Source organism: Opisthocomus hoazin, chromosome 21, assembly GCF_030867145.1.
Source record: "Opisthocomus hoazin isolate bOpiHoa1 chromosome 21, bOpiHoa1.hap1, whole genome shotgun sequence".
In the NCBI taxonomy this organism is placed as follows: Eukaryota; Metazoa; Chordata; class Aves; order Opisthocomiformes; family Opisthocomidae; genus Opisthocomus; species Opisthocomus hoazin.
In genome coordinates, this window is record NC_134434.1 from 3178956 (window position 1) to 3199017 (window position 20062).

Here is a 20062-nt window from a genome sequence, read left to right on the forward strand (position 1 = left end):
CCCGCAGCCCCCGGCCTCCCGCTCCTGCCACCATTTATAACCAATATTAATTTACTCAGCTGGAGCCAGCTTAGGTTTTATTAAGCGTCTGCGTAAGAATAAGGGTAATCCAGAGGCAGTCTCCGTTTTGGGTGAGCTCTCTAGTGTGTTTATAAAACCATTAATCATCCCATTACACGTCCCGCTGACCATATATAATAAAATGCTTTAAATCATTTGGAGCTCGCCCAGACTTGGCAGCAGTTTTTCTGGTTTTTCGGCTCGCAAGGGCGCTCCAGCGTAGAAGCACTTGTCGGCTGGGAGTTCGCAGATCACCCCGATGGCGTTCACGCCGACGTTTTGTTTTAAAAGACTGTATTTTGCTGCGGTTTGCACCTCGTTTTTTATCCCGGAGACATTTCCTGGCCGGCTCACTGGCGGATAAAACATTTTTTCCCTCGGAGGCTGCCCAGCTTTGCATGTAAGAAGGGGCTGTTTGCACATCCCATGCGACCGCAAGTGATTTTAACGCTGTTTGGCAGGATCTCCCAGGGAAAAGCCCGGAATTAAGTGAAATGGAGACTTTCAGGAGGCGGGCAGGGCAGAATTCAGACATTCGGTAGAGCACAATAAAAATCACCCCCCGTACCTGCTGGCACTGCACATAACAGGAGGCTTAGCCCCTCGAACAGCGAAGGTGCTTGCTCTGTTTCCAGCAACTTTTTCTTTCACATTTGGTGCATATTTTGCATTTCACACACTTGCAAAAGGATCTTTGAGCCCAATAGCAGCTGCTCTCCACGCTGGCATCAATCACATCCTAAAATTACCCCTTTATATTGGAGAGTTTTAAACTGGAAGGAGCAACCCGTTGCCCTACAAACAGGTCAGGACCGTGTCTGTCTGTCTGTCTGTTGGGAATCTGGGAGCAGGTGAACATCCGTGGCGTTGGCAGTAAGGGTCTCATCTCCTGTCCCCAGGTGTGCAAGCAGGAGGAACTACAAAAATTAACAACTGCATCTTTCATTAAAAACAGGAGCCCTGCAAAACAAATCAACTGTTTTCAAGGGCCCCTCATATCAATAACTGACAACTGTATATCAACAATATACAAATATATAGTAAAAGCATATATGACCCTAAATTATAGCTTTTTAAACCTTAAATTATATCTTTTTATATGGATTTAAGGGTGGATGTCAGGAGGACGGGGCCAGACTCTTTTCAGTGGTGCCCAGTGACAGGACAAGGGGCAATGGGCACAAACTGAGGCACAGGAAGTTCCGTCTGAACACGAGGAAGAACTTCTTCCCTCTGAGGGTGACGGAGCCCTGGCCCAGGCTGCCCAGGGAGGCTGTGGAGTCTCCTTCTCTGGAGATATTCCAGCCCCGCCTGGACGCGGTGCTGTGCCCCCTGCTCTGGGTGACCCTGCTTCGGCAGGGGGTTGGGCTGGGTGACCCACAGAGGGCCCTTCCAACCCCCACCACTCTGTGATTCAGTGATTTGAGTTTTTCCCTGTAGGGTCTGCAGCCCGGCCCTGTCTGAGAACCAGATGGGGTGTGGGGGAAAAGCAGAAAAACTGTATAATGGAAACCAGATTTAAATAAATGCAGTGACATAATCTGTACAGTTCTTGGCAAGCAAAGAGCAAGTTTGTGCTGTTCATATCCGCTTTTTCAATAAGCAGTAAGTTTCCCTTTTAAGAAATGGTCATAACAAACAGCCCTGATTCCTCTCCTATTAAAGTCAGCAGCAGACACCCGCTCAGCTTCCACTGAGCACCCAGCTGAAGCATTGCCACTTCGCACAGGCTAAGACTCGCCCAGTAATGTTTTTCTCCTAGCTCCAGCCGATATTTGGTATTGCAAAACTCGGCCTTCATTTAAAAAAATGTGCCAGTGTGAGTGCCAGCATGCATGGGAAGCTCTAGACCTCCCTGTCACATAGAAAACCTTGGCCATTTATACTCTGAAAGCTGAAAAAAATAAGGAAAAAGTGCCTAATCTGTTCATCTTTGTTATTGCTGAGCCGAGGAGCAAGGTAGAAGAGAGAACCGAGACAATTAATTGTTTTGAATTGCCCAGGACTGACAATATTGTTATTGGATTTTAGGATTCTTCCACCCCTTTTGCAGTCAAGCAATAAAAATGTGTATTTGGCACAATTCCCTTAGACACACTTGGAAAATAAAATCTGTGTTATTTTACGCCAGATGTACAGGACACAGAGAAATAAACATGGGATAATGGGACAGCTCTAACGGTTTGGTATTTAGAGGAAAGACAACCCAGAGCGATGTCTGTATGATATTTAATGGCAAATCCTCATCTCTAACATCATTATATTATTTTGTTACAGTTTTTTCACACGCTGTAAAATACTCTACAGTAACTGCATTTTAAAAATCCTAATGAAAAAGAGGAACACTCTGTGACAGCAGAAATAACTCGAGGGAACACGGAAAGGCTGTTTAAATTGCCAGGTGCCATCAATCCATCCGAACTCACCACGCACCGCGTTTAACCCTTCGTTTGCAGCAAAATCAGCGATCCAGAGCTGGCACAGTGCACATCTCCTAAGCGTTCCAGTTTACACCCCAAATTATTGGCAACACAGAACAAACCCTGGTCCAACGCCCTGAGGGCATTGCTCCCGTCTCGTACGGGTCAGAATTTGCTTTATGCCCTAAACCGTGAGGATTTATAGCGCTTCCAACCAGGATAAAAGCAAGCAGCGGGGAGACGAGGGCTGGGTAGCGCTTCCCAGCTGCATCACATCTACAGCAGCCCCCAGACCCCCGCAGAGCTGCCTATCGCCATCCCAGCCCTGGGGCAGAGGGGAATTCAGCAAAAGCAGCGGCAGAACCAGAAGCAAAGCCCCAACTCCAGACGTGTCCCCCTGAGCTGCTCCCCTGTGGTTCCAGGATGGAAAGGGCAAGAGGTACAATCCCTCCGGACCATCCCAAACCCTGATGGAGTTGAGGGACTTACGTCTGTGCGTTGGGCAACACGGAGAAGGGAGGGATGCGTGGCTCAAGCACGGGGTTCCCCACGGGGCAATCAATCCGCCTACGGCAAAACGAACTGGGGCAAAGGCCCAGATTCGCTGTATTTATTCTGGCAAAACTTGCTGCAAACAGTGGGAGTTTTGCCTGAATAAATGAGATTTCAGGCCCAGACAGAGCCTGGATGGGAGCCTGCGTGTGAGATCTCTTCCCGCAGACGTGCAGCAGAGATCAAGGCTACCTTCCTCTTCCTCTCGGGACACGACCATGCCCTGGCAGTTGCATGTCTCTGCCTTTCTCTTCTGGTAAGGCGCTTCTGACAGCAAGTCCTCTCGGGTGCTAGCGCAGCAGCAGCGACGCCTGCGCTGTCACCGCTGACATCTCGCACAAAGGCTGAGTTTTGCAAGAGAGCGACTGGCACAAAGCGGTTTTGAGGTAGGAGCTCAGGACACGGGGCGTGAATTCCCATCCGGACAGAAGTCCGGGCAGCATTCCCGCTGGCCGGGAAAGGCTGAGATTTCATCGGAAGATTTCACTCTGGAAGCCCTACCTCCGCTTTCCCCACCGCCTGCGGGATTTCAGCAGTCACAGCGTGCGGAGGAGGAGGAAGAAGAAGGATTTGCGGATGGAGGGGGCGGCTGCATTCGCCCCCTTCAGCCCCTCCAGCGAGAGCCCGCAGCGACGGCCATGCCGGGCACCGGCACCTCTTCCCGCGCCAGCAGGGACTGGCAGCGCTGGCAAACGAGTTACAGTAAAGGAGCTCTTTCAGCCTGGGTGTTTATGTAAATGTGGCTTTAACTTTAAACCTCTCAGCTTTGTGGCTGCCTTTTTATTCACCTTCACTTTTTTCCCTTGGCTCCCCCTGAATACACCACTATGATTTCCAGCTTATCCTTTGGGAAATATATATACATTTCATATATTTAGCTAAACGGGCCATTTTCCATCCCTGTTGACCACTGATGCGTCATCACTGACTCACTCACACCAGCAAAGAACCTGACCCAATATATTTTCTCTCTAGGTATATATTACACAGCATTATGATTCTGTAAAGCAAGCTTTGGGAGGTAGGTAGCAAACTAATCCCAGAAAAAATAAACCTGCGGAAAGACAGGCTGCACGGAGACAGAGGCTGCACTGTGCCGCCCTTATTTCTGTATTTTTCTTCTGGAAAAGCTCCCTTAGGACATGTGAACTGGCATTTTGGGCTCTCAGCCTCAAGTTTCCACCTTTCCTGGAGGGGACACTTGCTTGAGAGAAGGTTTTGTTAATTCTTACTTCTTGCCAGAGTCTAAAGGGGCATTAAAAACTGACTGATGCCACACCTTGTATCGATGCACTCACAGCTGTCCCTGAAACAGACCACGTGCCCCTGGGCCATATTCATAGCACCTCCTTGTCACTTAAAAAACTCCCTAAGCTAAGGGGTACATTTACAGCACAAGTGTGCTCAGGGTACTTTAAGAGTTGGGAGTATTAAAATCCCCTAAAATAAAAAATGCATGGGGGAAATTTGGCTGTAAAGCTTCTGTAAGCAGTCCCCGAGGAACGCGTTTATTAAAAGCACATCCTCAGAACTGTTCTGTGCTGCTCGCTTCGCCATCTCAAGGCAGGAAGGGCACCGCTGCCTCTCGGCAGGAGGTTTCTCCCCTTTCCCAGCTGGGATTTTTGGCTGTGGAGGCGAACAGCCTCATGGCCACGGGGCTCCAACACACGTGGGTCCATGGCTGTTCCCAAATAAGCCTGGACCAGTGTTCAAAGCACCCACCGGCCACAGCACGAGCATCGCCGCTGCACCCAGCCAGGCTCCTCGGCATCCCACCCGCCCCGGAGCACCCTGTTCACCCACGCCGAGGCACGACAGCGATGCGGCACCGGGGGAACGACCGCATCTGCTTTGGGAGTTCGCCTGGTCCATGCTGGGCTGGCTACCTCAACGGCACTTCATAAGGAGCACGTGGAAGGCGTCGGTGAGCCAGCACTTCAAAAAGCAGCAGTGACAGAGAGACCGAGACAAGGCACAAAGCAGAGCATCTCTGCAAGTCGCCAGGGCAGAGCGAGCACAGATATTAAGGAGCAGCACCAGGCAGCCCGGCAGCTGGCCAAGATACAGCTTCAAACCTACGTGACACTTCTCCTGAGCAATACACTTTACCAAGAAAGGCTGCGTCGCGGTCCCTGATGTCCAGAAAGGGAAGCTGAGGGGCAGGGAGCAGCACAGAGCCTCGCCCAGGCTGGCTCAGCAGCCCAGCGGCAGAGCAGGCGCTCGGATCCAGCTCCCTGCTGGCTCCCAGCCCGTGGCTCTGCCCACCGGACGGCTTCATCCACCCCTGGGTCACCGACAGTGCAGAGCGAGGAGGGAGGGCTGCCACAGAGAAATGCAACGCTACCAGAGAGAAGCCGTGATGGCAGCAACACTCTCCAGGAGAGACTCTTCTGGGTCTCCCCGTGCTCCCACCTCCTGGGCAGTTACCTACGCTTCAGCACCGAGACGCAATCTTTCTTCAGCGGCCCGATCTGCAGGTGGGCATCGACGCTCTCCAGGAAGAAGGCTGGTTTCAGCTTGCACAGGAAAAGAGAGGCGAATTGGTGGTTGATCTTGTTCTGGAACGGGTCAAACTGACCCTTGGCAAAAGGGGAGACCTTGAGCTGCTGCAGGCAGGTCATCTTGGAGTCCTTGACTCCGTAGAAGGTCAGGGCCTTCTCCGAATACTCCAGGAAGACCCCAATCGTGTGGAAAAACGGCTGCTGGATGACGGACTCAAAGCCACCAAACCAGGCCACGTAGTTCTGTCCATTCCACTGCAGGCAGCAGGACTTCTCGTTCCGCCCTAGGCGCCCGCGGTTGTAGGACTCCCGGGGGTCGAAGTCCTCAGCGATGACGCCGATGCTGACCCAGCCGTCGATGAGCTCCACCTCCCAGTAGTAGTTGCCCCGGTTCATGAGGTTCACTCCCAGCACCTGCTCGCAGTTGATGAACCGGGTCGGGCTCTCGGGGTAGGGGATGGGGCACAGCACCCGCTTGGCCCCTTTGGTGCCAAACAGCTGGATGAACTTGTCGGCCGTGTCACTGTCCAGGTCAATGATGAAGGCAACTGTGTGGGACAAGAAGGAGACATAAGGGTGAGGAGGGAAACAGGAGGAAATCCCCCCAGCCCTCCCCGCTCCGATCCCCTGCTCCAGCCTTCGGCGATTAACACGATCCTTTCTGCCTCTCACCATCACTCTGTGCCTGTGGTTTTAAATCCCACAGCCAATTTCAGCCGATGAGGGCAAGGGGCTGAAAGAGGTGACATTCCCATAAGCAGGATGAACACAGGCAACCGGGCAGAGGAGAGAGCAGAGGGGCTGCTCGATGGGCTCATCCGTGACGCCAGACGTCGGAGAATCCACCCGACAGACTGCTAGCAGGAACATCCCGTCTAAAAGCAGCTTTCAGGCAACCCCAGACCAACACAGCAGGGAGGGACCCCAAGCAGACAGGAGAAGATCCAGGCACGTCACGCCCACAAACCAACGGCTCCGTGCGGTCGGCTCTCGCTGCCCCACGGCCTCTGCGGGAGCCACGTGAGAAACGCCGCTGGGTCCCCAACAGCGGGCACGTCCAGCGGGAACAGCCCCGGACACGTATCGCTGCCGACTGCCTTGCGGGTCTGCACCCACGGCGTGTCCCAGCCCCGCAGCAGCGGCTCCGCACGCCCTGCTCGAGGCCAGGCTGAATTATCCCCCCGCTTGCTGCCGCTGAAGCTGACCCTGGCCACACCGCTGCTCTGCGGCAAACAGGGCAGATGCGCAGACTCTGATCTGATTTAACGGAGGATCCAATTCGTCAAGGGCTGGAAGGCAGCAGAAATCACACGGTACGTCTACAGCCCCCCCGGCAGCTGGTCTGGCAGAACCACAGACAAGGGGGGAGGGGGGAAAGAAAAAAATCACCTAAACAGATTCTGACCGTTGTCAGGAAAGCACGGAGGCTTCCTCGTTAGCTGAGCAATATTTCCTCCGTTGGCAGCTCCTGCCAGCCGCCTGCTCGGCACCAGCACCGGCCGAGCACGTGGGAAGGAGCCGGCCGGCCGGGAGAGAGGAAAGGGAAGATGGACCACAGCAACAGCTGTCCCAGCAAGAGCCCCTCGCTTACATTTCAGGAAGTAATCGCGGCTCTCCAGGCAGGCGGGATGGTTTGACTTGTCTGGAAATCGGGACTCGGCCAACGCTGCAGAGACAGGGACAGAGGGGTTTGCCAAGAAACCGAGGCCACGAACAAGGGTGTTGCTGCACCCCGCCCGACACCCTGGGGGTACCCAGCCACTGCGGCCCCCCACCCGGCATCCCCAGCTCCCCCTGCACCTCCGAGACGGGGAAGGACGGACGCTGCCTGTGTGACCCCCAGGGAGACGGGCGGGGGGGCAAGGAACCGGCTGCAACTCCCACAAGCAACGAAAGAGAGGAGAGAGCTCAGGCTAAAGGAGAGAGCGCGGGAGAAAGCTGCCACGGTGGCTTTCTCAGCCTGGCAGGTCTGGGAGACCCCAGCCTGCCCCATGAAAAGGATCATCTGTCCCGGGAAGAAAGAGTCCCCTTTCATGGGAGGCCACTTTGGCCCCTTGCCCCCTCCCGCAGGGCCCTGCCTAACTCCCAGGCTGTTTGTTGCCTCTCCAGACTCCGGTCTCCGTGGAAAAATTCATAAAACCTCAAGGAGGAGGCGTAAGCCCAGACAGGGATTGTGCAACGTGCAGCACAACCGTGCCGGGCAGCTTCCAGCGCTGGAGGGAGAGGGGCCAGCGCTCGCAGGGGCCACCGAGCCCGAGGGCATCTCCCAGCTACGCGGGGAGGACGGAGGGTGAAGGGGCGACCTCCGGGCAGAGGGACCGGGTGAGCACAAACCTTCCTCCTTCTCCTGGACACTCAGCCCATCAATTCCCTTCCCCTGCAAGTGGTCCCACTGGTTTTTGCAGGCAGCAGACAGCACATCCTTCACGGCGCCCACGGTTTGGGCGCATCTGGTGAAGTTCAGCTCGTTCTGGAAGCTTGGAGCTGGGGAGAGGCGTTCTTCCATGGCTACTTTTAAGGCCTGAAATTCCTGAGCCAAAAAGACAGAGTTTCAGGAGGTTTCAAACAAGCTGGAGTTGTCTCTTGTTCCGCAACCCCACCCTTCCCCGGAGGATCTGGGAATTGGCAGCTCACAGGACTTGGCCCAGGGACAGCCCTGCACAGGGGAGGAGAACGCTTTCCCGGCCGCGCGTTCCTGGCGCCTTCTCTTCGCTCCCTTTCAAACCTGGGCCCAGACCATGCCCACCTCACATGGAGCAGCATCTCCTCCCTAAAAGGTCTCCTCTCACTGGGCTGCCAGGGAGGGGGGCAGTGGGGCAGCCCAGCCTCTTGCTCTCTGCTCCCCACACCCGGGTACCCAGCCTGGGCAGCACGTCAGCTTCTCCCGAGTCACAGCCAGCATGGAGGTGGAGGTGATGGAGGAGAAAGTCTTGGCCGCCCGGTCCCCACCGGGAGCGGGGAGGGGAGAAGACTGTGCCAACAGGAGTGAGACTCTGCAGCCCTCACACCCCTGGGCTCCTGACACCCAACTCCACGTGAAACAGCACAAAACCCCACAAGACAAGGTGTTCAGCTCCTCCTCCTCGCCCCATCCCACCCAGGCACCTGAAGGAAGTAGATGGTGTCGGTGCTGGGGACGTTCTCCAGGTTTTGCTTGCACTGGGCCAGCTTGGCTCGCCTCCTCTCCTTCCAGCGGAGATCGGCCTCGGCCTCCCCCAGCATGGAGCGCTCCTCGTCCTCGATGAAACCGGCCACCTCCTTCTGGAAGGTCTCCAGGACCTGGGAGGCTTCTGCAAACAGCTTCTCGACTGCTTCCCTCTCCTTCGTGGCAGCACCCTGAGCACAGGGAGAGAGGGGTCAGGGTCACCTCCCGCAGGCGAGGGTGCGGGAGAGCACCCTTGTCCCCTGCCCAGCACCCAGTTCGCAGCACTGCGGGGTCCCCCTGACACCCTGTAACCCCCTTCCTTCACCCAAGAGCTCGAAGCGCTTTATGACCCAGCTGTCGAGGGACCTGGCTTGGGCACGGCCACCGCACCACATCTCGTGTCCCCAGGCGGTGAAGTGACAAGTCCAGGGCCAAAGGGGACCAAACCCCCGTGAGCCTGGGGAGAGAAGGTGCCAGAGCCAGCGGACGCCCTGGCACGGTCCTTGCCCCGTTCCTCCTCCCAGGTTGCAAACGAAAGCAACCAGAGATGCCGCGAGGGTTCGCCGAGATGAGAAACAAGGACAGACCCTCAGGGATCCTTGCCAGGGTCACCATCATTTTACGGAGCGCTTGCTCCCCTGTGAGCACCACCTCTGCACCCCAAAAGCTGACGGCCCCTTCGCCTCCGCTCCCCGGCCCAGCAGAGCTGCGCTGACGGAGCGCAGCCATCACAGCGTCACCTTAATGAGCTCCACCATCTTCTTGGCCTGAGCGATGGTGACTGCCAGCTCCTCCAGCTCGTTCTCCACATCGCTGAGGAATTTGGCTTGTTGGGCCTGCGGACACGAGGGACCAACGCTGAGCTCTGCCCCCCGCTCCCGGCAGCGGGGACGTGGGGGAACCCAGCCTCTCCCTCCCCCAGCCCCGGCTCCGGCCATGCCCTGCTGTCGGGCTTCGGGTGCAGGGTGCGAGGGGAATCGCGAGTCGTTCTCCCGTTTTCCCCCCCTGCAGCACCCAACCTGCGGACACCCCTTCTGACGTCCCTTCTTGGCTGCAAAGGGCCATACCCAGCCGCACGCTCCCCACCCCGCTCCCCGCGGAAACCGAACAAAGTGGGAATTTGAAAGCAAAACCATCGGGCAGCGACCGCAGCGAGCGCGGCTCAGCCACACGCTCCAAGTGCGTATCCCTTTAGATGAAGAGCTACTGGAGAGAGTCCAGCGGAGGGCTACGAGGATGGTGAGGGGACTGGAGCATCTCCCCTACGAGGAGAGGTTGAGGGAACTGGGCTTGTTCAGCCTGAAGAAGAGAAGGCTGCAAGGGGACCTTATAAATGCCTACAAATATCTGAAGGGTGGATGTCAGGAGGATGGGGCCAAGCTCTTTTCAGTGGTGCCCAGTGACAGGACAAGGGGCAACGGGCACAAACTGAGGCACAGGAAGTTCCGTCTGAACATGAGGAAGAACTTCTTCCCTCTGAGGGTGACGGAGCACTGGAACAGGCTGCCCAGGGAGGCTGTGGAGTCTCCTTCTCTGGAGATATTCAAGCCCCGCCTGGACAAGGTCCTGTGCAGCCTGCTGTAGGTGACCCTGCTTCGGCAGGGGGGTTGGACTGGGTGACCCACAGAGGTCCCTGCCAACCCCTACTATTCTGTGATTCTGTGATTCTGTGATCCCAAGGCTGGGAAAAATCCGCCTGGGATTGGCGTGGGAGCAGCCCCGGAGCACTGGGAAACGCGGCGCCGGGTCCCCAGGACGTTTCTCGTTAGGAGCAGAGCAAAGCAGCTCGGGAGCACAGGGTGCTGCGTGGCTGCGGAGGAAGCACCGTCCCGACGCGGCGTTTCCTGACGCGCTGTTAGCGCCAGCCATTGCCCGTCGCGAGGACGGGTCCCTCGGGAGCCCGGAGGGTCCTGGCACCCCGCTCAGCCCCCAGACCCTGCCGTGCTCGTGCCCCAGTGAGGGACGACAGGCGCTTTCCCCATCCATCTCTCCCACCCCGCAGCGCGAGGGCGGTGGCAGCGACGTGAAGCAGCGACGTGAGGCTCCTCGGGGCTGGGATCACACGCACGTTCTATTTTAAGGCACCTGATGACTGATAACGCCAGTGAAAGGGTTTTCCGGCAGTCCCAAGAGCCCATCAGGGAGCGGGAGCGTGTCCACAGCCCCCGGGCTCTCCCCTGGAAAAAGCAACCCCCCCCCAGATGCCCCGTGCCGACACGGGGATCACAGAATCACAGAATAGTAGGGGTTGGAAGGGACCTCTGTGGGTCACCCAGTCCAACCCTCCTGCTGAAGCAGGGTCACCCAGAGCAGGCTGCACAGGACCTTGTCCAGGTGGGTCTTGAATATCTCCAGAGAAGGAGACTCCACAGCCTCCCTGGGCAGCCTGGGCCAGTGCTCCGTCACCCTCAGAGGGAAGAAGTTCTTCCTCATCTTCAGACGGAACTTCCTCTGCTCCAGTTTGTGCCCATTGCCCCTTGTCCTGTCACTGGGCACCACTGAAAAGAGCTTGGCCCCATCCTCCTGACCCCCACCCTGCAGATATTTGTAGGCATTTCTAAGGTCCCCTCGCAGCCTTCTCTTCTTCAGGCTGAACAAGCCCAGTTCCCTCATCCTCTCCTCATAGGGGAGATGTTCCAGTCCCCTCACCATCCTCGTAGCCCTCCACTGGACTCTCTCCAGTAGCTCTTCATCTTACCACCCCGCCATGAGCCCCCCAGCTGCCGGCACCGCGCAGAGGCCCGACGCGCTCCCGACGCGCTCGAGGCAGCAGTGCCCAGCCAGCACAGCGGCCCCGGCTCCCGAGGAGGCTCCTGGGTGCGAATCTGGGAGGTGACTCAGCCGCCATCTGGGAATGGGAGGGATGGAAAAAACCCCCCCGCTGCCAAAACGCCGGGACACAAAGGGCTGGTGGAGCGGGAGCGGCGGCCGGGCAGGCTGCCAGCGCGCGGAGAAAAACCGCCTTGACGAAGCTGTGGGAACGAGACGGGGCAGACGGGTGCCCCGCGACCGCGGCCACTGCGGGGTGACCCAGGCACCCTCGTCCACAGCCCTGCACCCACGGGGGCTGCAGGCTTGGCCCCCGCACCGGGACCAAGCCCCACGGGCTGCCTGGCGGTGGGTCTGCCCCTGACGCCTGTCCCCCTCTGCCCGTCCTGTCCCCACCCCACAGGGTGCCCTGATGGCACAGCACCCCGTCCCCCCATGCCTGGTGGGGGCCGGGCTGCAGCACCCACCCTGCACAGGGCGTCCCCCCAGTGCTCCACCCGCAAGTGCCCCGCGTGGGGATTAGGACCCCCATGGGGATGGGGGTGCAGCATGGACCCCTCCCAGGGGTGCCGCACCTCACCCCACCCGGGACGCCCCACCAGCGCTGCACCCCACAAGGACACCCCCCATGCCAGGGTGAGTTCCTGAGTGGGGATAGGGGTGCAGGACCCTCCCCACCCAATCTGTCCCATCCCTGCCCACCCGGGACACCCCACCAGCGCTGCACCCTGTAAGGACACCCCCCACGCCAGAGAGATTCCCGCGTGGAGATACGGGTGCAGGACCCTCCCCACGCAGCCTGCCCCATCCCTGCCCACTCGGGACGCCCCACCAGGGCTGCACCCCACAAGACCACCCCCTACACCAGGGTGAGTTCCTGCATGGGGATACAAGTGCAGGACCCTCCCCACGCAGCCTGCCCCACCCCACCCAACCCGGGACACCCCACCGGCGCTGAACCCCGTAAGGACACCCCCCACGCCAGAGAGATTCCCGCGTGGAGATACGGGTGCAGGACCCTCCCCACCCAACCTGCCCCATCCCTGCCCACTCGGGACGCCCCACCAGGGCTGCACCCCACAAGACCACCCCCCCACGCCGGGGTGAGTCCCGCGTGGGGATACGGGTGCAGGACCCTCCCCACGCAGCCTGCCCCATCCCTGCCCACTCGGGACGCCCCACCAGGGCTGCATCCCACACGACCACCCCCCCACGCCGCGGTGAGTCCCGCGGGGGATACGGGTGCAGCACCCCCCCACTCGGGACGCCCCATCCCTGCCCACCCGGGCCGCCCCACCAGCGCTGCACCCCCCACAAGACCACCCCCCCCCCACTCCCCACGCACCTCCTTGAGCTCCCGCTCCCTCTCGAGGGGCACCACGTCGTGGGCGCGGTGCTCGTGGGCGCGGCAGCGGGCGCAGACGCAGGCCTGCTCGGCGCGGCAGAAGCCGTCGAGGGGCTGGAGGTGGCGGGGGCAGAGCCCCTCCTCCAGCCGCCGCAGCGGGGCCACCAGGCGGTGGGCGCGGAAGGCGGGGGCCCGGCGGTGGGGCTCCAGGTGGGCCCCGCAGAAGGAAGCCAGGCACACCAGGCACGACCGGGCCGCCTCAGCCCGCGACCCCGCCGGGCACACGTCGCACAGCACGGCCGCTCCTTCCTCCCCCCCCGCCGCCGCCGCCTCCTCCTCCTCCTCCTCGGCTCCCGGGGCCATCGGGGACGCGGCGGCTGGCGACGGGGGGGACGAAGCGGCGGCGGCGGCTGCCAGGACCTCGCAGAGGGCGCGGTTCTTGCGGAGCCGCAGGGCCGCGGGGACGGGCTCCTGGCAGAGCGGGCAGCGGGCGGCCCCGCCCGCCCCGCCGCTGCCGTCGGGGGGGCCCGGCCGCTGGCGCAGCGCCCGCAGGCAGCCCTGGCAGAAGTTGTGCCCGCACGGCACCGTCACCGGGTCCTTCAGCAGGTCGAGGCAGATGGGGCAGACGAAGGGACCGTCGGGGAGCCCCGGAGCCGCCAGCGCCAGCCGTAACCCCGCGGAGGAGGCCGGCGGGGCCCTCCCGGGCGCGGGCTCCATCCCTCGGCGGCCCGACCGGCCCCGGCCCCGGCCCCAACCCCGGCGGGAGGCGGGCGGACCCCGCGCCCCGCCCGCTCCGCTCCGCCTCCCCGCGCGGCTGGGGGCTGGGGCCTCTCCTCCCCCCCCCCCGGCCCCCGCCCGCCCGCCCGCGGTGCTCCCCCACCCCCCCTCACGACCCCCGATCGCCCGCCCGAGGTGTTCCCCCGCCCCCCCCCACGACCCCCGATCGCCCGCCCGAGGTGCTCCCCCGCCCCCCCCACGACCCCCGATCGCCCGCCCGTCCCCCCGGGGGAGGGGGTGTCTCATCGGCGGGGGCTGCTCCCCACGCCGGGCATCTGGTGCCTCTCCCCGGGATCTGCTGCCTCCTGGGAGGACCCCCCCTCCCCCGGGGGGATGCTGGGGATGTAGTGCCCCCCCCCACCCCCCCAGGGTCTGCCGCCTCCGGAAGGATCGGCCCCGCTGGGATCTGGACCCTCCCCGGGGGTCTGCTGCCCACCGGGGGTCTGCTGTCCCCAGGGGAAGCTGCTGCACCCCCCCCCCCCCCCAGTGCTGCTCGGGCCCACGGCTCCCACCAGCACCGAGGTCAAACCAGTAGGAAAATGGAGCTTTACTGGGGAAAGGAGCTTCGTACAAAGAGCAGTGGTGCCGTGACACCCTAAAAAGTTGCTCTGCCACGTCCGAAAGTGGCAAGAGGGGACGGGGAGGGGCTGGGGGAGCACAGGGCTCCCTCCCCCTTGCCCCACAAGCACTCCGGTGGGGCTGCAGCTCCCCGTCTCTGGGTTCCCCTCACCCCGAATCTTCTCCAGGCTCGGGAGGTTGGGTTGGGACAGGAGGAAGAGGAAAACCTCCCGCTCGCACCCTCCTCACGCCCCAGCCTTGCCCCATCAGCGACCGGGGGCTTCACCCCACCGCGAGGGCACGGCCCTTAGCCCTGCATCCTCTCTCCTGCCTAATTTGTCTCAGCAGCATGACATTTGCATATGCAAATGAGAGCGGGTTAACGCACACACCTGTCTTTTGCCAGCTCTTGTTAAAACACCGCACCCCGGGGTCCCACTTGCGCCGCTCAGCCCCTCCGGGACAGCGTCACCGCTCGCCCCTCGCACAGCCAAAAGACGGGATAGAGGGGCTCCGTGAAGACATGGTGGAAGGAGTGGATGAGCTGTGTCCTCTCCCCGAGGCCGTAGAAGGAGAGGAGCCCCTTGCTGTAGTCCAGGCTGACCCCCAGGTTCTTGTACAGCCGCTCCCGGATCTTCTCCGCCCGGCCCTTGTGCCAGGCCAGGTAACCATCCTCCCGCACCTGCAGCCCCCAGGAGCCCCCGTCCAGCCCGATGTTGAACTTGGGGCCCTGCTGCCGCTGCCGGGGGAGGCTGCAGTAGGTCACCCCCAGGATGACGGAGTGGCTGGAGATCTCCACCTCCCAGTAGTGGTGGCCCTGGCCGCAGCCTTGCGTGCACAGCACCTGCCAGGGCTCGAAGCGGGCGCCCTGCTCCTGCCGCCCACAGACGGCACCGGGGCCGTGCTTGGCTTTCCGGTTACCCTTTGACAGCTCCAGGTACTTGTTGGCCGTGTCGGGATCAAAGGTCAGGTTGCGGTGGTCTGGGAAGAGCAACGGCATGGACGGGGCTGAAATGCTTCGTCAGACCTTTACGCCCTTGGCTTGAGCTCTCCCTCCCCCCCCAGAGTGATCTGATTTAAACTGCGCAGTGCTGGCTCTCAGAACAGCAGGGAAGAAGCCGTAGCATGTTTGGAGGGGAAGGGGAGCGGGGTGAGGTGCGCTAGCTGCCCGCCCGCCTGCCAGAAGGAAGGGAAACAGCCCAGAAATAGCTGGGGAGGCACCGAGACGACGCTTCGCCCAGCCCGGGCACAGCCCAGCTCACAGCCTGCAAGCAGCGGTGGCTCTGTGGTCACTTTGGAAGAGACGTGCTTGGGTTGAAGAGTAAAAAATAAGAGCATGGGTGGGGACAGGGGGAGAAAACCAGGCATTAAGTGAGCAAATATGGTATTGCAGGGAGTCACTCTCCTCTGCACGGGCTGCAATAACCCCTCCTGCCGCGGGCACTCGCTGGCCACCAGCGCCTTACAGAATCACAGAATGGTAGGGGTTGGAAGGGACCTCTGTGGGTCATCTAGTCCAACCCCCCTGCCGAAGCAGGGTCACCTACAGCAGGCAACCTTGCTCCCACAGCAGCCCAGCCCGGCCAGCTACACGGGGCTCATGCCTGCTGCCTGCACATAACGGGTTTTTTCCTGTTAATAACCCTGAGAACGTTTTGTGGAGCCTGATGGAAGGAATCGTTACAGATCCCATGGGCATCGACTGCCTCCCTGGCCCCAGTGACCTGACCTGAACATCATCCAGCCCTCCTCCCAAGAGGCAGGAGGTGGGAAAAGGAGCGCTGAGGAAATCCCTAAGGAACGGGAGCGGGATGGGCCCAGGGAGGGAAGGGGACACGAAGGACTGTGGCTGAAAGGGCTGGGGCCACCTCCCTGGACGGGGAGAGGGTGCAGGCAGGGCTCTGCAGGGAGGGCTCTGGACCGGGGCCGTGCGGTGCGGGGCGGCTGGGGCAGCCCACGACACATCCCCGTGGGTGCTCGCTTGCCAGCTGCTGACGTTGCCAGCCTGTGGGAAAGCGCTGTGTCTAAATATGGGTTATCGGGATCAGGCACGCTGCTCCTGCCCGGGCAAGACACCCGAGGCGGGCGGAAAGGAGAGGATGGAGACGGGGCAAGATCTGGGGCAGCAACCAACCCAATGCCAGGCACTGGCAGCCCCAGTTTCCACATGAAAGCGTTCCCTGGTGCCGCCAATCCCTTTAATGAGACTTTTCCTGGCTGCGCAGCGTCCCCCGGCCCATCCACCCCGGCCTCGCAACACCATTCTCCACATTTAGGGAGAGGGATTGGGAGGGCCAGGGAAGGAGACCCCGTCACCCAGCTACACCACCCTCCTCCCAGGGAAGAGCTTGCCTTGATGAAACCTCTGCCTGCTGGGGACCCCAGCGGGGTGCTGTCCCTCCCCGACCCCCCCCCCTCCATGCTCCTCACCCTTCAGAAGCTCAGCTCGGAGCTGGCACTCGGGGAGAGGGGCCACCACCTTCACCGCCAGCCCCTCGGGCTGCACCGGGCCTGTGGAGGATGGGGACAGGTACTCTGAGTGATGCCACCCAAAAACTTGTCCCTTCCCAGCTTCGATGGGAGGAGGAGGAGGAACTCCATTCTGTGCAAGGCTGGGAGTGGGCATGTGCCACTGTGGCTCAGCATTGCCAGCAAGGAGGGACCACAGGGAAGCCACCCAGCTCATCCCACCCCACTGATACCCATCTGCTGAACAGAAGATGCGTGTCCCCATCCCAAACCCCTGTGCCCGGCAGCTGCGTCCCCGGCACGGTGACACGGGCCAGGCTGTGGTTCAAGGTGACTTGGAGCCCTTCAGGGTGGCCCTGCGAGCAGAGGACTTACCTTGGCCAACAGGGTCAGGGGCTTTGGGGGCCACCGAGCCAGGCAGGTCCTCCAGCAAGAGCCTGGAGATGTCAGTGAGGATCTCAGTGATGGGCTTGACCACGCCGGCCACGTCAAACTCCACGGGGAGCCGCGCCTCGGGGCTCTCCAGCGATGGGAGCAGGGGGAACTCCTGCAGATGGACAGACAGACACCCATGCACCGGCCTGGGGAGGACCGGCAGCTCCAAATCCCTTCCACACATGCCATGTCTCCCCAGTGGGTGACAGGGGCATCCCCAACACCTCTGCCGTTGGCTGCGGCTGGCGTGCGGGCTCAGGGGACAGTCGCAGGGGGAGCGAGAGGCTGCGAGGAGCAGAGGGGCTGTGGCACAGGGCTTTGTGTTTTGCTGGCGGTGGAAGAGCCTTGCTGAGCGGTTTGGGGGTGGGAGATGCTGCCCGTGGCCCCATGGGCATCACCGTCCACTCTGATCCAGCAACGCCCCTTGAGCTTTTCAGTAATTCCACCGAAAGCAGCTCTTCCTTGCAGCCCCATGCCATCCCTGAGCCGGGCTGAGGAGGCTTCTCCCCTGGGGAAGGGGTTGACCACGTCTCTGCCCTCACCAAAATGACGTGGGGCCAGCAGCAGCCGGGCACGGGGAGGGACAAGGCACTGGGACGGTACCTGGAGGAAGGTCCTGTGGTCGGGGCAGGCCAGGAGACTCTGAGCCCTCTCCCTGTGCTGGCCAAGGACGTCCAGGTGGTCCTTCAGGAGGCTCCAGTCCTCCCCCACGCGCCCCAGCGCCGCTGCCTGCTCCTGCTCGATCCTGGCCACCGTCTGCCACTGGCAATCCTCCAGGGCTTTCCTCAGGAGGGTGAATTTGCTCAGAATTGCTGATTTGAGCCCCTCAGAAGACTCCTGGGTGGGGAAGAGCTGTGAGAGCCAGCACGCTCCCACCCGCTTCCCCAGCACGGAGGCGGCCGCGGTGTTACCTTGATGCTGCGCGTTTGCTCCTCCAGCTCCTGCATCTCCTGCTTGATTCTCTCCGATTCCTGCTCGGCTTTTTCCAGGGACTCTTCCAGCAGGGCCTGCGAAGGGAAGCACCAACACTCTGTGGCGCAGCACGCTGCCGCCCGCCCAGGCCCCGGGAGCCCTCTCAGGGCTGCAGGACAAGGCTACCAGGGAAGGAGAATCATAGAATCATCTGGAAAGGTTGGAAAAGACCTCTAAGATCATTGAGTCCAACCATCCACCCAACAACACCATGCTTTCTAAACCATAGCCTGAAGGGCCACATCTACACATTTTTTGAACACCTCCAGGGATGGTGACTCAACCACATCCCTGGGCAGCCTGGTGCAATGTCTGACCAGCCTTTCAGTAAAGAAACTTCTCCTGATATCTAATCCAAACTTCCCCTGATGCAACCTGAGGCCATTGCCTCTGGTCCTATTGCTGGTTACCTGGGAGAAGAGACCAAACCCCACCTCACTACACCCTCCTGTCAGGCAGAGAGCAATAAGGTCCCCCCTCAGCCTCCTCTTCTCCAAAGTAAACAGCCCCAGTTCCCTCAGCTGCTCCTCCTAAGACTTGTTCTCCAGACCCCTCCCCAGCCTCGCTGCCCTTCTCTGGACAAGCTCCAGGAACTCAACATCTTGTAGTGAGGGGCCCAAAACTGAACACCAGGCTCGGGAAGGGGAGAGGCTGCGTCCAGGGGCACTGAGAAATGAAACCCTCTGCTGTTTTCACCCCTTTTTCAGCTGTTTCCTTTAGATGGGGTCACAAACACACACGGCACCGTTCACCCCATGCTGCTGGACTCACCCAGCTCTCTGCTGCTCCCGACAGCCCCTGGTTTCTCAGGGAGCAGCTGGGCGCTGGTGGCATCTCCCTGGCCAGAGCCCGTGCCAGCGCCCTGCTCAGCCGAGGCCGGGCACCGCTCGGCACGCGGAGGGACGTCACGTCCCCACAGCAGGGAACGGGACAGCGGGGCTGGATGCTGCGCCGCACCCCAGCCGCCGCGACTCCCCCTGCTCACCCCTCCGTCACCCCAGTCCTGCCACCCACCGTCCCCACCTGCTTTCTAGAGCGCTCCTCCTCGAAGAGCACGCGCCGGTGCCGCTGGCACTGCCGGACGGTGCAGACGCAGCAGATGCCCCGCCGCTCGTCCTGGCAGTACAGCTCCAGCGGGCGCCCGTGCTGCGGGCACAGCTCGCCGTGGGTCACCTCGCACCTCTCCGTGCCCAAGACCCGCGCCTCGGCGTCCCGCGCCAGCTCCACCACGCTGCACAGGGTGACGTTCTTCTCCAGCTCCGGGCGCCGGTCGAAGCCCCTGCGGCACTCGGGGCACGTGTAGCCCCTCTCAGCCCCGGCCGGCGCCTGCTCTTGCTTGTGCCAGTGGTTGCTGATGCAGTGCTTGCAGAAGTTGTGCCCACAGGGCAAGGTCACGGGGACCCTGAACAGCTCCAGGCAGATGGAGCACACCAGCTTCTCCTCCAGCTTCTGCGAGATGGGCGATGCCATCCTGCCCTGCGCCGGGGATCGGGGAAAGAAGCTGGCGAAAGAAGTCGGGGAAATAGAAACTCAGCGGTGCAGAGGAGGAAGAGATGGTGACGCTGAGCCCAGAGGCGGGTCAGGGCTCCGAGCCAGCCTTGCTCTTAAAGTGACACCCAGTGGGTGCCCTCTCGGCCACGCTGGCTGTGCCACGCGCCGGGGAGACGATGGGGAGGGTCAGAGCTGCTGCCCCCGGGGAGAGGGAGGGCTGCGCAGCACGGCTGGAGGCCCCGGGGAGGACGAAACGCTGCAGTGACAGCACAGGGAGACGCACGCGAGAGGCTGACGAGGTTCGGAGCAACGTGCGTTTCCCCAAAGGCGTGTGCACGGGCACACACACGACGTGCAATTCCATTTCACTCCTTTTTTGCCCTTTGAGGGAACTTCCCGGCATCCTCGCCTCTGCCAGAGCTGGGTCCCCGAGCAGAGCGTGGCCGTTCTCCCCGGCAGAGACCTCAGCACAGCGCTGCTGGCATCTGCCACCCTGGGAATCTGCGGAGAGGGGCACCCACCGCTGCTGCAGCCACTTGTCACCCCCTCTGCAGCGACAAGGGCTGTG

At 61.1% G+C, this 20062-nt stretch overlaps 2 protein-coding genes across 5 annotated transcripts; both read right to left on the reverse strand.

Annotated features, from left to right (window-relative positions):
• Positions 1–46: 46 nt before the first annotated feature.
• Positions 47–13514, reverse strand: TRIM47 (tripartite motif containing 47). Of its 2 annotated transcripts, XM_075440741.1 has the most exons (7): positions 12793–13514; positions 9419–9514; positions 8639–8869; positions 7868–8063; positions 7125–7199; positions 5460–6081; positions 47–1020 (listed from the first exon to the last, which is right to left on the reverse strand). In XM_075440741.1, the coding sequence occupies exons 1-7, from the start codon at positions 13507–13509 to the stop codon at positions 987–989; spliced, it is 1971 nt and encodes a 656-aa protein (XP_075296856.1). In that variant the 5' UTR covers positions 13510–13514; the 3' UTR covers positions 47–986. The 2 variants fall into 2 exon arrangements, with proteins under 2 accessions (XP_075296856.1, XP_075296857.1); XM_075440742.1 differs by lacking the exon at positions 47–1020 and having other exon boundaries at positions 1041–6081.
• Positions 13515–14115: 601 nt separating this feature from the next.
• Positions 14116–19533, reverse strand: TRIM65 (tripartite motif containing 65). 3 transcript variants are annotated; one of them, XM_075440744.1, is made up of 6 exons: positions 19027–19533; positions 17943–18038; positions 17635–17868; positions 16972–17143; positions 16558–16638; positions 14116–15108 (listed from the first exon to the last, which is right to left on the reverse strand). In XM_075440744.1, the coding sequence occupies exons 1-6, from the start codon at positions 19471–19473 to the stop codon at positions 14576–14578; spliced, it is 1563 nt and encodes a 520-aa protein (XP_075296859.1). In that variant the 5' UTR covers positions 19474–19533; the 3' UTR covers positions 14116–14575. The 3 variants fall into 3 exon arrangements, with proteins under 3 accessions (XP_075296859.1, XP_075296858.1, XP_075296861.1); XM_075440743.1 differs by having other exon boundaries at positions 14116–15135; XM_075440746.1 differs by lacking the exon at positions 16558–16638.
• Positions 19534–20062: the final 529 nt, after the last annotated feature.